This window comes from Juglans regia, unplaced genomic scaffold (assembly GCF_001411555.2).
Source record: "Juglans regia cultivar Chandler unplaced genomic scaffold, Walnut 2.0 Scaffold_102, whole genome shotgun sequence".
Taxonomy (NCBI): Eukaryota; Viridiplantae; Streptophyta; class Magnoliopsida; order Fagales; family Juglandaceae; genus Juglans; species Juglans regia.
The window spans coordinates 1-17,425 of NW_023340506.1; the positions used below are offsets into that span (position 1 = coordinate 1).

The following is a 17,425-nucleotide window of genomic DNA, read 5'->3' on the forward strand; positions in this document are numbered from 1 at the left end:
TCATTCCGTCCTCGATCGTCACGTTTGGCTAAAATAATGGCATTGGTAATTGTTATTTTGTTGTTTTCTTCATTTTATTTTCTGTAGATATTAAGATCGAGCCCTATATATGATGACTCGAAATTTTGAAAGTTTAGGTACACCAAACTCTATCTCATACATGCTTATAATTAATTCCTTAATCAAGCTTGTTTAGGCACATGCACCAAGCTTGCTTTGTATTGCTAGGACTGAATCACACGTTCATGTGAATATATATAGAAAAAACAGCTAGCTTACAGCCGAAATTCAACATTTTCCTCGGATTGTTTGAGTTTTTCTAAAATATATGTTGAATTGTTTAAATCTCAATCGTTAGTTTTAAACAAAATGATCCACAGAGATTTTTCAAGTAAATATTTATCATCACTTATAAAGTTTAAGAAACATATATGGAACTATATAATGAGGTATTACAATAAATTGCTTATTTGTTTGACTATTTATTTTTAACGAAAATGATTATTTTCTTAAAAAATGAGTTGATTTTTCTTGCAAATAGTCTTTATTATCGCAAATAATCAATCACAAATACTTATTTTTCTTAAGTACGTATTGAAAAGATCCTGAGGCCATTTGGCCGGTTTAGATTATGAGAAATATAATTCATCAATTTTTTAATTATCATCATTATTTTCGCATAGTATTTAATCATTATTAGTTCACTCATATGTGAATGATAGGCCATAGTGTTTCAAAGATCATGAATGTATATTAAAGCTCAATGGTATGATTAATTAATGAGAAATTTTATTTGCAGTTCTCATTTACACTATAAGAAAAACGAATTTTTGTGATCAATTTATTGCAATCAAAAGACTATTCGAAACTAATTTTAGTTACAAATAGTCATTTCGCTGAAATTAACTAGTAGCAAATAAGCAGTTTTCTTATAATGTTACGGACTGTATGTACAGACTTTTTATTAAATGAGAAAAAATATTATTTTAGGAGGGATTTTTTGTCATTTTAAAAAATTTTTAAAAATAAAATTGTCTAGACTTGTATTGTAATATTTAAATAAAGACTATACGTAACATTGCTCTTAATTAATGTTCCACTCCAACTGTTCCATCCATGCTTATAACCTAGATTTTGATCCATTGATGATCATAATTACAAATTGATGCATGTCAAAAGAGTTTTTGCTACGAAAGTAGTCAAGAGATCATGATCTCTATCCCCTCCAACAGAAAAATTAGTCTTATTTACTTTATGAATAACATGATTTTGTGCCGGCACTGCCACGTCTCACAATTGACCAGTTAACAGCTTGGACGTGGCATGACACGTTAGTAATATAGTAAAAAGGCAAGGCAAGATTCTAATCAAGAAGATGCAGAGGGGTTCCTAAAAAGATGGATGGAAGAGGCATGATTCCACATAAAAGGAAGACTGTGGGGGCCAAAACAGAATTAAATCTGCTCATGAAATGGATATTAATTAGGGACAGGTCGCCCCCCCATGCATGCCACGTTAGATCATAGACACATGCAGCCGTCGTGTTGGCACACTGCATTGGATTCGACGCACAGCTAGCTAGCCCCATAACCCTAGCAGACTGCAGATCGGGACCTCTCTGCACAGTAATTTACAATCTTCCAAAGTCTTTGATTCAAGCCTCCCCGACCTCCTGGCCTGTTGTATTTAGAATGGACAAAGGATCTAGCTAGCCACACATGACAATGACCAAACTGAGATAAAAACAAAGGAACAAAATTAGGTAGGGAGCACATGGAACTCTCCTTCCCATACCCCAAAGGCCCTAAGTTCTGATCTCTGGCCATTTTCTTTATGAGCTTTGAAGATTCTGAAATGTATTCTTCCGGTCTCGTGGACAACTTGTGGGAAAGATGGTCCCACCCTATCTCAACTTTTCATCACTTCTTGCGTTTGTTCTTTTCGTACTGATCAGGTCCACTCATTTGTTATCGCTTGCAGAGCTTGATCAGCTCCCATGCATATACCAGTGGTTGACAGTTAATGAACTATATATAATAGTAATCCAAGAGATGATGAATGGATTGGAACCCAGGGCTTTCGATTTTCCTGGGAATAAATCTATCGGAAATGATTGAAGATGCATGGATCATTACATGAGTCCAGAAAGGCTATAATTTTATAATATTGAATTAGATAAAAACAAGAAGAAGAAGATGCAGCAGAAGTTATGGGCAAGCAAGAATATTGGGGATCGTGATTCGTATTATCTACTGATCGTATCTATAGGCCGCAGCTTGCATACTTTTTAGGGTAATAAACTTAAGCGGCCAGAACGTACTGATCTTGAGATGTTGGAAATTAAATACACCAAAAACCACACTGATCATTATCTTAAAGCTATATGACATGATTGGATTGTTTAAAAAAAATGTGTATTACATTTAACTACGACCAATGTAAATCTTAGGTATATTAATTTACAAGCTAATAATTTGTAAATATATAATTTGTAAATAGATTTATTCTATTATAATTTTTTTTACTACCAGCTTATTATTTATTTTTAAATTAGAGAAATGATTTGTACAAATTTTAAATAGATAAGTTCCGTGTAAATTTTTATATAAAAAAAATGAATGTCACCTTAAAAAAGTATAAAAAAATCATTATTTTTTTAGTAGAATCTACTTTTTTACAAAGGGTATGCATGATTTGTCTATTTGAGATTTGTAGTATATACCTAATACATTACTGGCCTTCTAATTATTATCTTCTATATTTTAATAATAACATGAAATGAGATGAATTGAGATAGTTTATAAATAGTAATAAAATTTATGAATTAAAATTTATAATAATAATAAATAATAGTGATGAGATAAGTTGAGATGAAATCAATTCTCAATCTAAATTGATTCTCACACGTCAACTCTAGTTTGTGCCCGCCCACTCTACTAATCTAATTTTCCATGCATCCCGTGCATGAATCCTTTGTTATGTTCACATTTTATTCAGAAAAAACGTGTGAAGTGATACGCGCGTGCCAAAAAAATAAAAAATAAAAAACCTCAAGAGCACGGCATTACACTATTAAATTAATGTTTGGGTGAGTAAAATTCAAATTAAAATTTACTCTCATCAAATTCAAAATATCTTCTCTATTCTCGAAGTTACTCAATGTCATATGTACGTGGCCAGTACTCCTGATCTATGACTCAATATGAACTTCAGCAATTTTATTTTAATTATGATCTCATATCCAAGTATTATATATATATACCTTGGTTATGACATCTCTAAAAGTAAAATCAGATCCATTAATCAAGCCATTGAATTTGTTGATAAATTTTTAAATATTATTTTTGACAAAAATCAGTTACAAAAGCTTTTTTTGATTCTCTTAATTATGTTGTTTAATTCTATCAAGATATTTAGAAACAATGTCATCATTTATTTCAACGACTACAGAGACATTCTCATTGGTCAGAAGTTCATACTAACATTGTTAAACAGATTAAGGCATATGTCGAAACTATTCCATACCTTGGCATTCTTATTACTGATTCTTTTATATATATATATATATATATATATATATTTGTGAAGTCAAACTATTCATCTCAAACTTAATTCATCTCAAACTATTTATCAATGTGACTCACTATTTTTTTAACTTTCATTAAAAAAAAGTTAAACGCATCTTAACCTACTTCATAAAAAAAGTTAAACTCGTTTCAACATAAAAAGTTAAACCCATATCAATTTAAAAAAGTTATAAAACCCATCTCAATGCAGGGACTATAAAATATTACTATTCACAATTCAAATCAACTTGTTTCAATATCCACACGTACGTAACATGTCTCGTTTGTTTTTACAACTCCTCTAATCTAATTATTATGTATAACTTTATCAAATTTTTACATAAAATAAAATAAATAACTCAACTTTTTAAAATTTTAAAATAATAATAATATTAAAAATAATATTTTAATAATATTTTATTCAATTTTTAATTTTAATCTCATCTTATCTCATTTCATCATCCGAGAAAATAAATCAAGATTCTAGGCGAAGGATTGAGAATACTGATTATTACACGTGATGATTAAGCTGTGTAAAAGAAAATGAAAACTTAAATTGGACATCTCAGCTCGTTATTTAAGCATAAGTTATAGATTTTGCTTATCTTTGTTTCACATCAAGCTGTCATATATATGGAATTTTTAATCTTGGTGTTTTTTTGACTTTTGCATGGGGAATCTTCGCACCGACGGAGTCCTCCATGCATTGCATGAGGCCATATATATGAACAGTTTCGATTGATTAGCAATTAAGTTTCTTAATTCTTGTCATTATCATTATTGGTTAATGATAATATTGTTCTAATACAAATTCAAATAAATCCTAAATATTCTGATATTCAGAGTTTATTAATTTATAAGCCGGACCAAAGAATATATATATATATATATAACTAAAATTTTCTTAAAAGATAAATTCTAACAAATTTAGTTTAGACCCTAATTTGTAAAATCGCGAGACATAATTAGAGTTTTGCGCAAGATTTCTTTTTTAATAAAAGAGCAAATTTCACAATAAAAAATAAAAAAAATCACTTTATTTCGATAGAGCCTACTTTTTCACAAAAAAATTATAAGAAATTTATTAACTTAAAATTTGTTAAGATTTACTATACATCAGTCACTATTTACTTTCATAACTTATACTTATAATTATAAGGTGTGTGGGTGTTTTTTTATAGGGTGTGTGGTTGTTTTTCATAAAATGTGAGATGATGAATAATAACTGATGAGAAATTTTTTTTAAATTTATAACTTATGTTACTCTCTTTCATAATTATATAAGAGTAATGTTATATACAAGTTTCAAATATACAAGCTTTATACAAACATTTTGTAAAAATATAGGTCCCATAAAAAAAAAAAAAATTTCATATTTTTCCATAATATAATCATATTTTTTATAAAAAATTTGGACCAAACTTATACATTTAGAGTTTATATATAAATATATATATATCATTTCTCATTATATAACAGGAATGTGAACCAGCACCATTAGGATGTGAATGAAGTAGTTTCAGGCTGAAGAAAAGAAAGAAAATCTTAAGATGTTTGACCAAACAGCTTATGCTCTGCAAAATCATGATTTGTTTACTCATTGTGATGTCAATTTTGGGAAGTGATTAGCACATTATTTAACACTGATCTAAAATGTGCAGAAGGTCCCCCTTGTGAGAGAGCATCCAGAAATCCATCAATCATGTGACTCAAATTTTGGAGTCATGTGATTTTATCGGATGGTGCAGAAATAGATCTGGTCATGATCCAACGGTGCTGGGTCTTGTGGAGCCTTTGCCGCAGCTTCCGGTGTCCGGTAAAGGATGGACCGCACCTGTCCCACATCGCCCACCTCTTAAACCCCACCCTTCAAATGACTTTTGCATTAAAAGCTGTTAAAGGTCAACTCTGCTTCACTGTCTCCAACTCTCTCTCTCTCTCTCTATCTCTCACACCGATTTTACCGAGTCGTCGATCCAACGGCTAATCGGAACCTTTTGACCTTATCATTTTTCACGGTCTCCAACAGAAAATGGTCAATGTTTCGACCACGTGGAATCACAGGATTAGTGGGTAAGTTTGACTGCAGAACGATGAAGAAGATGATGGACGGGTCAGTAACCCTATTTTTGCCTTTGCTGCATTGGGGAAGGTATCAGTTTGACTCGAATCCCACTCTCTGCTCTTTTTTTTTTTAATCTCCATTCTCCAGTCTCCACACTTTACCGCTTTTTTGCTTTCCTCGTCATCATTTGTTCTTCTTCTTTAACGATCCAATCGAATCTGTATTGTGTTTATATCTTTCCTCGCTATGGAGGTCTTCTGTTCTTAGTGCAATGGCTGTGGAGCTGATGATGGGCTGTGGCGGGGGTGATGGTTTTTCGGGGAAGATTGAAGAGGACGCTCTTGCTGTAAAGGAAGCTGCGTCTGCTGGGATTCAGAGCGTCGAGAAGCTGATGAGATTGATTTCTCAAGAACAATACCAACAGGGACAAGCAACAGCTGATTCCACTAGTACTAGTAACAAAGCTTCCATGGAGCTGGGGGCTGTCGCGGATGTCACGGTGGACAAGTTCCAGAAGGTGATATCTTTACTGGATAGAAGAAGAATAGGCCACGCTCGGTTCCGAAGGGCTCCTGTTTCTCTTGCTCCTGCTTCTGATTTACCAGTACAGCTGAACGAAGAAACAAAGCACCCGCTGTCTCACCATCTGAAAACAGAGCCTGTTTCTGCTTTTAAGGTTTACTGTCCCACTCCTACACCGGTTGTTCGCCTACCTCCTCTGCCGAATAATCACTCCCATTTGCCCCCACATATGGGGGCAAAGAATATTGGGTCCGTGGAGAGGAAGGATGCCGTTACAAGTATCACCTTCTCGCCATCACCGCCGATTTCTGCTGCGAATTCTTTCGTGTCGACTTTGACAGGGGATACTGAGAGCTTGCAGCCTTCCTTGTCGTCCGGGTTCCATATTACGCACATGTCTCAGGTGTCGTCTGCGGGGAAGCCACCTCTGTCTTCCTGCTCCTTGAAGAGGAGGTGTAACTCCATGGACGATGCGGCCGTTCTCAAGTGTGGCTCATCTCCTGCACGTTGCCACTGTTCAAAGAAAAGGTTGGTTTCTTGCTCTTCTATGATTGTATGTGGTTTACTACCACAAAAAGATGCGTTTTCGCCTTTATTTTCACGAACCGATATCATTAATCTCATATACTTAAGCAGGAAATCCAAAGTGAAGAGAGTTATCAGAGTCCCTGCAATTAGCCCAAAGATGGCGGATATTCCACCTGATGATTATTCCTGGAGGAAATACGGCCAGAAACCCATTAAAGGTTCTCCCCATCCAAGGTGTGTATTTATTCGTAGTGTGCAGTCTTCAATCACGATTCGCAATCCTCTGTTTCTGTTTGTCTTGCTTCTCTTCCAAACAGTATCTCAATCATATCACTTGGTTGTACCATACTAGTGGTATTTTAGATGTTCTGGGTGCAGTTTTCTTGGGAAAAAAGCTTCCATTTTCAATGTATTTTAATGGATGAAAATTTCAGGGGATATTACAAGTGCAGTAGCTTGAGGGGCTGCCCTGCGCGCAAACATGTGGAGCGTGCTCTGGATGATCCAACGATGCTGGTTGTGACCTACGAGGGTGAACACAATCACTCCAACTCTCTCACGGAGGCAACTGCAGCTCATGTCCTGGAATCATCCTAGCCCCACTGGCCCAAAGTCCCAAGATCTAGAGCAGATTTTGGGGGTGAGTTTACATATTTTCAAACGCAGAGGCCTGCATTTGTGTAATTGTTTAGAAGGAGGAGAAGATTAGTGGGTTATATGCTATAGCTATCTTATACAAAATGGGATTCTTTTGTTTTCTTCCTTCCCTTTAGCCGTTGAAAGACTTTTGGTTGGGTGATGAAAAGAGTAGGAAAGCGTAAAGATAGTGGATTTTCTGATAGTTTATCATGCTTGTAGACTTGTAGTGTTTTTCCCCTTTTCTCAAACTTCTATTTTTTTTTTTAATTTTTTTAAATGATTATAGGTATAGTTATGCTTTTATATACAGTTAAGGAAATGCTTGGATCATAGTGGAATCTCAAAGAAGTAGAGCTCGCATACTCATCATAGTTATAACTATAATCAAAGAATACCCACATGGTTATCAAAACAAATCTGCAAAATCATGGTCCCCTTCAACCAGCTCCTTGGAAATCTGTTTGAAAATTCAATTTTGCTGAAAATGCTTATGTGGAAATCTGCAATGGTCCCCTTCAAAAGTTGTGTCATTTGTCCATCTGTGCCTGAGACTTTCAGACCCATTCTTAGGTTTCCACTTTGCAAGGGCAGTCTAGTGAGTATCCCCTTGGCCAGAGGAGCTCTCATCTTTGTATCAAATGCCATGAACATCCGTTGGTATACAAGAAACAAGGTAGTGTTTGAGAATCTCATACCTGATGCAACCATGCTGATCTTCAACCTATGACCTATGGAAGCCACCCTCAGGGAGAACTCTTACAGAGGCATGAACAAAAATACTTTTATTGTGGAACCATCAGTGGCAAAGGTGGAAGCTGCTATCTTGGGCCTTTGCTTTAAATAATAACTGTAAACAATTTTGGATTAAAAAAGTCTTGGTGGAAGGTGACTTGCTCTGCTTCATAGAGGCTCTATCCCACCACCCAACTCGTCACCGATTGAAGGATATCCCCGCCGATATAATGTGAGATTTTTTGAAGAGTCATGCTACCGGCATCAATAGTTTGGACTGCAAATGCATTCTCTTTTTTTCAATTTCAACCATTTTTTATATATTTTTAAATATTTTTAAAGAATAGAAAAAACACCAATTCATTAATAGTTACTTTCTTAACCGTTAAATAAAATAAAAAAATAAAAAAAACACAATTGGTTACTTTTGTCGGTAAGCTTTATCGGTTGAAAGAGCTTTTTTCCTTTTCAACATTTCACGTGTTGCACAACCTATTATTACGTCCTAAATTCAAACGGGACCTTAATTTTAATGCAAGTTTGTTGAAAAACAAAATGGGCCGCAGCTTCATTATTGTGGGCAACATACCAATTGCCAAGTTGCCAGTAGCTAGTCCTACATGCATGCAGACAATCTATTCGAGCAACCATTTCAATTTTCTCTATCATAATTAAGAAAAAAACTATCATGCTTGTATTTTTCTTTTTTTAAAAAATTTTGAAATTATTACGTCTTTAAAACTTTTCTTTCTCGATATACCTATAATTACTTAATTTGCTTTGTATGAAAACGTGAATGAGTAAAGCTGAATTTTCCAAGCGAAGGAGATTAGAGATATATCGAAAAAAGTACATCAAATTCGATCCAATCATAAACATATAGCATGAATAACGAAAAAGTTACTACTTTTCCACAATCAATTTTGCAGGGCCAAAACCGGCAGTGAATACGAACTGCTCAACCAGGCCAAAATGAGCCATCAGCAACCAAACAAGATTGATAAGCTGTCCACCTCTACTTACTTGCTGAGAATGAGCATCTGGTCGGCAATGATTTGACGCGTATGACAACATCTCCACCCACACTTTGCTGATTACCTCCCATTTCTTCTCCAATTTTTGCAGCTCTTTGGCCAGCATGCATGCATCAAACAATACAGATTTGCTTCGATCTCCCTTCACATGAACAGGTTTAACATCTGTATTCACAGCAAGGAGCTTTTCACAAGCATCCTTTACCATCTTTGGTCCTAGTCCCTTATTGCGAAAGAATCTTTTAGCCTCAGCACATGTATCTCTATATCTAATTTGCCCAATACCTGCCACAGCAGACATCATAGTAGGTTTCATCACTAAAAGATATAGCATGTAATCTGAAACGAGCTTACTGATGAATTTATAATCAACAGCTTCTGTCTGGTGATCGACTTCACTTCCATGATAGCAGATTTCAGTAGCAATGTGCCAAAGCAGAAGGCTCTCATCATAGGTAACATTTTCAATATAATCTTTTTTAAGTGTTTCAAAAAGTACTTCCCCTCCGTGCTCCTTTTTGTATTCTTCGAGAACATAAGCACCTCTAGCTGAACTTATCGTCTTGATATTTTCTGGTTTATCTGCTTCTTTAGATTTCTCCAACAGTTCTTTAAAGATAAATTCCCATAGATTTTTCGTGAAGTAGTTTTTGGACGCATATCTCCACTCATCTAGAAAATCCTTAGCACCCAACGGTTCGACCACTTTTTTCCTACAACATTTCTGTATACGATGCAACAAATGAGCAGTCTTCTTAAAAATGCCAAGGTAGCACTGATCTGCATTTTCTTCATGGGATTTTTTCGGAAGTTGCTTGAGGCAGTATGTTATCAAATTAAATCCTGCCACGGATTCAGACCACCTGCGAAGTAATACTGGTGTAGTCCTTATTGACTCACTTGAATTTGTGTTTGGCAGCTCATCCTTGGGTGGAGACCACCTTGACCTTCTAATTTTGAGATATTTTTTGAAGATGGCCCGGACTCCTGAATTTGTATTAATCCTATTGTCGAGAAAATTTACTGTTGTCCAATCAGAAAAAATGAGGTTGAAGAGTGCTATTGCCTCCAGGCTCAAGGCACCGAGCAGCAGGGTGTAGGTAACTCGAATATCAAACTTATCTAAACCATGCTTGCAGTCTACAAAAAAGAAGACCCCAAGGGACGCCAAAACCGAAAGCGAGCTTACAGAGCGCAAAAGGTATCCTATTGTATCATGTATCACAACGAACTTGGTATAGAGAACTTCGTAGATGAAGTTGAGTTCAACCTCCAACACTTTAAGCGCATCATCAGGCCTGCTGATCTGAAGAAAAAAATCTCTGCTCTCATTTCGATCATTATGGCTAATGAGATCAACAATGAGCCCCTTGAAGATTTTGAAGAAGTGGTAACCATATCTCACCACCTCAAACTCATCTAATCTCTTCTCCTGATCTCTCGGACGTTGAGAAGAATAGAAGGCTGACTTGGATTCTCTAATAACAGCATCTAATGTTTGTGACATTTTTGTAGGAAGTCTGGCTACTTTCTTTGAAGAGTATGCCTCCATGAGCTTCGCGTACTCTGGTCCAGGATCTGGTTCTGTAAGCATGGTTTCTCGGAATGTACCCCAGCTTGCACGATATAAAGAACGTGTCCGTTCACTGTATTTAATGACTCCTGCCAGGAAAATGAGGGAAGTCGGGAGCCATAGCTTGTTGCTTGGTAGTGTTTCCAGGAAGACATAAAACGAGGCGACAACTTGGAATATCAGGGTGAGGAAGTGCCTAAGCCAGAGCTCATTATCCTCCAGGGCAAAAGCAGTTATGGTGTCCGGCCCACCAAGATGTAACAACAAGAACGGAGCCCAAAATGCAAGAAGGTCACTCCTTTCAATAATCTTAGATGAGTTCCGGCTGCTGGTGATGAGCCCGATAGTGAAGCTAGCTGCCCAATCGGCTAGAAAGTATGATCCCCAGATGATCAGGATGTAGAGCTTATTTCCTGTGCGCTTTCTCATGGGAGCACCCAAAAACAGTACGATTTGTAGTGAAAGGCTGAAGAGAATGACTCCCCTGACATTCCATATCTCCCATGTCTTCTGCAGCCTGATCGGAATGAGCTCGACCATATCTCCTTTTCGTTACCTTTCCCTCGATCTATCTCACTTTTGGTTCGAAAAATGAACCAAACGAATGAAATTAGGTCGTGCCGCAGTTCTTTCTACTAGACAACTTTCGACTTTCTTTCCTCGAGACAGCCTTAAAAGAAAATTACAGCTGCCAACTAGTGAGAAACTCAATTTTTTTTTCACTGGGACATCAGATTTATTCAATTGAAAAACAATGGAGAACTTAAAAACATAAAAAGTAGATTTTTTTTGGATCAAGTATGAAAATTTCTTGGAATTGTTGTTCAGTCTAAAATGAAACAGATGGAACATAATATAGACATATGAAACGAGTCATTTAGTTTCTGTTTGGATTAAGAAATTAGTGTTTCATCTCATCTCATCTCATCAATTTTTTCAAATCTTAATTTAACTTTTTTAAATCTTAAAATAATAATGATATTAAAAAATAATATTTTAACAATATTTCTTTTAATTTTTCATCTCATCTCATCTCTACTCTAAATCCAAATCAACCCTTAATGTTATGAGACTTGAACAGTACTTAATAAACGAGATAAGATTCACTCCATATTTCTACCTTTTATAGCTAAAATCATGAAAAGAACATCTATAGAAGATCTAAACTATAATTGTATCAACAGGGGTTTTGGGAGAGAAATCAAGCAGATCCTCTTGGTGTCAAAGGTAGCAATCAGTGCAGTGACTAATCACATATACCAGGAAAACGTACCGTTTAATCAAATATTTATAAGTGATCCTTGTATTGTCGTATTACCTTTCCTTGGTTACCAAAAGGAACTCCCGTTACTTATGATTAGCGCATGCATGGGACTGATTCACATGTGGTCGTGCTATTTCACGCAGTAACAGTGACTGATTTTCCCCCTCATATCATCAAATCAGACCATTCATTGCTACCTAGCTATATTCTCTCTCTGTATGTTAATATCACTTCCGTTTCTAATTTTTCGTAATGACAGTGACTGTGTTGGAGTATCTAACAGGTCTTTCAACAGCCTTTTTTATCTTTCCTTTTCCTTTTTCCCTAGGTACGTCACGTAAAATATAAGGGATGGCGAGAGCTTATACATGAGGCCATGTTACCAAATTATTGTAATTTGGTGACTGCTCTACGGAGTGTTTCAATCGGCCTTAAAACTTGTGGATTTTGTGGACGGTCCTTCCAACAACTTAATTTGTATATCGGAAATAAACATATATACCAATACGGAAAGTAAGGAAGTATATAAGAAGACAAGTGTTATGGTCATAAAAAGATTTTACAAAAGTAAATTTATGAACTGACATGATTTTGTGATATCCCATATGATAAGAATAAGAGTAGGTGGTGTATGGGATCCCATATTGCTTCAGAAAAAGAAGTTTTTGCTCTTTATAAGTTTCTAATGAAGCTCCAATTGTATCATTCATTAATCCTTTTGGAGTATAGGCTATGTTATTTGAGCCTTCCATTGGGGTGTTACAGATTTCATATGATGCCTTAAATTTACTTTACATTAAAAATAATTTTATAATCTAACATATCACGTCAAGTCATATCAATTTATAAATTTACTTTTTTAGAATATATATTATACACATCGATTTGCAAATAGAATAGGAAAAAACAACAAATGGCACCTACATGATAAGATCAGTAATTACTAGTGGATTTAATGTAGAAATTTTTTTCTCATCAGCCACTATTTACCACCTCACACCCTATACTCTATGAAAAATACCCTCACACCTTATGAAAAAATAGGTGTGAGAGTGAATAGTAGCTGATACATAATAAATCCCTTTAATGCAACCAAAATATATAGATATACATCGTATCTCAACAAAAAAATATCTCTGGATCAATAATAATAAATAAAAAAAAGAAACAAATTATGAAAGTTAAGATCAAAACCCAACACTGATGATTTAGCTAAAATGCGACTGCAAGAGCTAAAATAATAGAAAATTAGCAAACATACTTTGATTTCCCCTTTTGTTAAGCTCTGGTTGCCTAAGACCGACTCATGCTAGCTCATGCACGCCACGTTCACGGAGTGAAGGACTAGACACAGAGAGTGAGAGATAATGTCCTAGGGGAGAAAGGGAGCTGCTATTTGTAGACGTTGAGCTGAGATTAGGAAACTTGGAAACTACAAAAATGAAGAAGAATTACAAAAATTACAATAGATGCCATTATGAGATAATTTCGAGATGAAATTGCCAAACAAAAACTTTATGTACAGTCACTTTTGTATACTCTAATAAAGCAATTGGCTACGTCACTATTTTTAATATAAAATAACTGTTTTGGTTAGTCACATCAGTAAAGTGTACAAAAAGTACGCAAAATGACTATACGTAGCAGAATTCATTGCCAAAATAGTTTGGAATATACCCTAAATAATTTGAAATTTAAAGCGAAACAGAATAAAGGGTTAAAGTACTATGTCGAAAATAAATAAATAAAAGATAATCATTTTAGCTTTAGGAGTCACGATCCACATAAAAATGTGATCTATAAGAGTATGAGTTTTGCTACTCATCATTCTCACATACCACACAATACATTTTTTTTATTTTTTAAATTTTTTTAAAAATTCTTTCTTGGTTTTATTCTTCTGAAACTTATTGAATTCTTGAACTCATCATTCATTTACCACACATTTAGTAAGAGAAAAAAATAAAAAATAAAAAAAAGTGTTATATGTGGTGTGTGAAAATAATAACTAGAATTTTTCATAAGAGTATACCTAGCTATCCTAACATTTAAAATTATTTCCAGTCATTTGGAATTTTGATATTTTTATTCACGTACGTACACTTACTATATGACATATTTTAAATGATTTTATATGTCTAATTATTTTATATGATAAAAAATAAGATTACAGATGTCATTTTTCATTCAAAGAGAGGTGATGATTAAGTAGACAACTACTCTACAACTTTTTATCAAGTATCTATTAAAATTATTATTATTATTTCTTAAATTCAAAAATATTAAAATTAAAAAAAAATTTAATGCAAATTTACATTTTTATTACACATATAGTTGTATGCCTGTTTACTATTTTCTTGACTGATCATGATCACCACGTGAAAGACGTTGCTGTAGCTTGCGGTTCAATGGATGCTTGATAGATACCCGAGACAGCTAGCAAGACCAGAAGCTTGAAAGACCTTAATTTATGAAAAGCTATATATAGGACATGGATGCTGACTTTGTAGACACTCTAAGCACCAATCTGCTACAAGTACTACTCGAATATTTCCCTTTTTTCTTCAGAAAAAAAGAAGAAGAAGAAGAAGAAGAGAATGGTATATAGCAAAGCTATAAATCTCTTTGCTTGAGAATTGAGTATCAGATCGTTTTTAGTACTGAATTTCTTCTACAAGTAATCTTGGTTGCCAATTGGGAGCTTTGAAAATGTCCTATCCAATTTCCTTGTATATAGATTTGACATGAGATAATAGGAAATTAAGTACATATAAAAGATGTGTTCTAATTTTTGGCCTTAGCATTTGTAATGCTTCAAGAGAGGTCCAATCTACATCTGGACCCTACGCCAAGAGATAGTACAATTGAACCATGTTAGGGTCATTAAAAAGAGTGACGTGAAATTTCAGACACCACCTACACTCATACTCTAAAAGTCATTCTATGAATATAGGTGGCACATCTCAAGTCTAACATTTTTTGTTAAGATAAACTCTTACCATTTGATTCTATCATAGGTGTGACAGTTCAAGTCACTTTTAAAAAGTTTCAAGGGAGGCCGAAGCTAGATATGAGAAGTACTTCAAAAAAACTAGTCAATAGTATAATTGAAGGCCTATTAAAATCATTATGAAGAGCAACAAATTCTTCCTCCGAGACAATATAGAATTTCACACATCACTTGCACTTTTTTTAAACATTGTGGACGCTGAATTTGTAGACACTCTAGGCACCATAGTTTTGGACAACATAGTTTTGTGCCTTTTAAGACCCATGTTTCCAATTTTAAGGCTTGTCAAGCACATGAATTCAACATCTTTTTTTTTTTTTTTTTTTTTAACTTGGTTTGTTGCACAAAACCTATTTACCTATGATTTTTTTTTTTTTAAAGGGCCAGGACCACATGTCCAAAAGTAGCCCCTCTCCAAATTTTATTAAAAAAAAATCCTCACTTGTGGCGGAGAAATACCGTGATAAACAATTAATAAATCATTATGCCATAAACCATAAAAACCAAAAACCTCTTACTACAAAACCTAAACACAAAAGGATCCAGCACTATTGTCGTCTCAAATACGGCAAATGATTTTTATCAAGCCTTAAAAAACCTCTTGTCTCCCTTGGAAAGTCAAGCACCGAATAATATGTAGTATTGCACCCCGTTGCACCACGCTTCGCCAAGCTATCAGCAACAGCATTACATTCTCTGAAAATATGTCTACAGGTAAATGTAATATCATCAAGGTAACTCAAAATCTCCTCCCAGAAATCTTCAAGATACCACAATCCACACCGTCTAGATGCTATCCACTCGATAATTATTTTTGAATCCATTTCAATCTCAAGGTAATTGAGCCCCATCTGTCGAGCATTTCTCAAACCATACAACAAACCCATAACCTCAGCATATGTTTTAGTACGAGACCCAATAGAGGCACAAAAACCCAATAAGAAACTACCCCCATGATCCCTTATAACTCCCCCCACACCTGAAAGCCCCGGGTTACCCAGCGAGCAACCATCCACATTAAGTTTACACCATCCATCTTTTGGTCTAACCCATCTCACAATTTTTTCCTTTTGAACACCAACTCTTGGAGGAGGAATATTTAAAGATTGTAATAAAACAACATCACTTTTACTAATAACATTCTTTCCTTTAAATTTCAAAGCCACCCAAGACAACCAATATTTAATAGAAATCCAAACCATGTCAATTGTTTCATACACACCTTCCATCCGGGCCTTGCAGCGTCTCCACTACAAACGCCATGTTATAATAATAGGGAGTAGACCAAGTATTTGTCCACGACACGAAGATCTTTTAGCACGTCTAAACTAATATTCAACCTTTTCCTTCCAGGTACGTCCATGCAATAAAGGCATACCTAGTTGTACACAGAATCTACTCCAAATTTGTGATGCAAACTCTCCCATAGCAAGCACATGATTTTGATCCTCATAAGCACCCAAAACACAACAATCACATTTGGAGACGATATTGATACCAACTCAACATTAAAAGAAATGCGAACACTAAAAAAACAATACAACAATTATGATAAGAAGAAATACAAACAAATAAAGAACTATAGTCTATATATAGCACTAAGTTACCAAGTAAAATCCACGACATAAAAAATAATAAGTTACAAAACTATAATATTAAAAACTACAAATTAACCATTATCCAAAAGAACCTATTTCCCATTATCCAGCCCCGCCATTTTCATATTTTTGTTCAACTTGAAGTCGCCAACCCATCTAGATTCTAAACTTCATCCCAACTCCCCATACTCCAACTCTAAATTGCCAAATGCCAATGCTCAAACAAGAATCATGTATCTCAAGGTACGACACCTCCACAAACAAAAAACCCATACCCAGCCCACCGATGTTAGGAAAAACAAAAGCACCAAAATAGTGTGCTTTGTGAGTTAAGCCCTAAGCACCCTATTGTTTCTTCTCCCCCAGCCCAACACTCTCTCTCTCTTTCTCCCTTTGTTATGATCCCTGTCATGATGGGGCGTCATCTGTTGGAGAGTACCGTGGCCTGCAACGCAGCGTTTTGATGAGGAGGGAAAGAAATGTCGTGATCTGAAATGTAGTGTTTTATTTCTATTACAAATGTGTGATACGCAGCGTTTGGTATCTATAAACCAAACCGTGCGTTTCTATCATTTACTGTCATTTATGTTCTTGCATTACGGGTTATTTTATGTTGCCTGTTAGTTTGTTATGGACGCGGGGTGTATGGGAAAGAGGCACAGTGGGTAAAAGAGAGAGGAATCTAAGTCTGTTGTCGAGTGTCCTGGAGGAAGGAATTTCCTCGAAGAATTCCAGCGTGACTATCTAATACTATTTTCGTATTTTCATCTTCTTCTTTCATGTGTTCATCTCTTTTACATTTTGTCAAACACATTGCATGCATACTGCATTTCTAACTCAATAGCCTACCTTCAAGTCTATCACATTTCCTTACTACAACACAGTAAGATTCAT

General features: G+C 35.1%; 2 protein-coding genes across 3 annotated transcripts; one reads left to right on the plus strand and one right to left on the minus strand.

Moving 5' to 3' along the window:
• Positions 1-5,502: 5,502 nt before the first annotated feature.
• LOC108980973 (probable WRKY transcription factor 7) lies at positions 5,503-7,530 on the plus strand. Its single transcript, XM_018952044.2, has 4 exons — positions 5,503-5,718; positions 5,884-6,681; positions 6,790-6,915; positions 7,116-7,530. Exons 1-4 carry the CDS (start codon positions 5,606-5,608, stop codon positions 7,276-7,278), a joined length of 1,200 nt encoding a protein of 399 aa, XP_018807589.2. The 5' UTR covers positions 5,503-5,605; the 3' UTR covers positions 7,279-7,530.
• A 1,346-nt stretch (positions 7,531-8,876) lies between these two features.
• On the minus strand, positions 8,877-13,259 carry LOC108979765. 2 transcript variants are annotated; one of them, XM_018950509.2, is made up of 2 exons: positions 13,185-13,259; positions 8,877-11,329 (listed from the first exon to the last, which is right to left on the minus strand). In XM_018950509.2, the coding sequence occupies exon 2, from the start codon at positions 11,197-11,199 to the stop codon at positions 8,956-8,958; it is 2,244 nt and encodes a 747-aa protein (XP_018806054.1). In that variant the 5' UTR covers positions 11,200-11,329; positions 13,185-13,259; the 3' UTR covers positions 8,877-8,955. The 2 variants fall into 2 exon arrangements, with proteins under 2 accessions (XP_018806054.1, XP_018806055.1); XM_018950510.2 differs by having other exon boundaries at positions 8,877-11,347.
• Between the last annotated feature and the right edge of the window lie 4,166 nt (positions 13,260-17,425).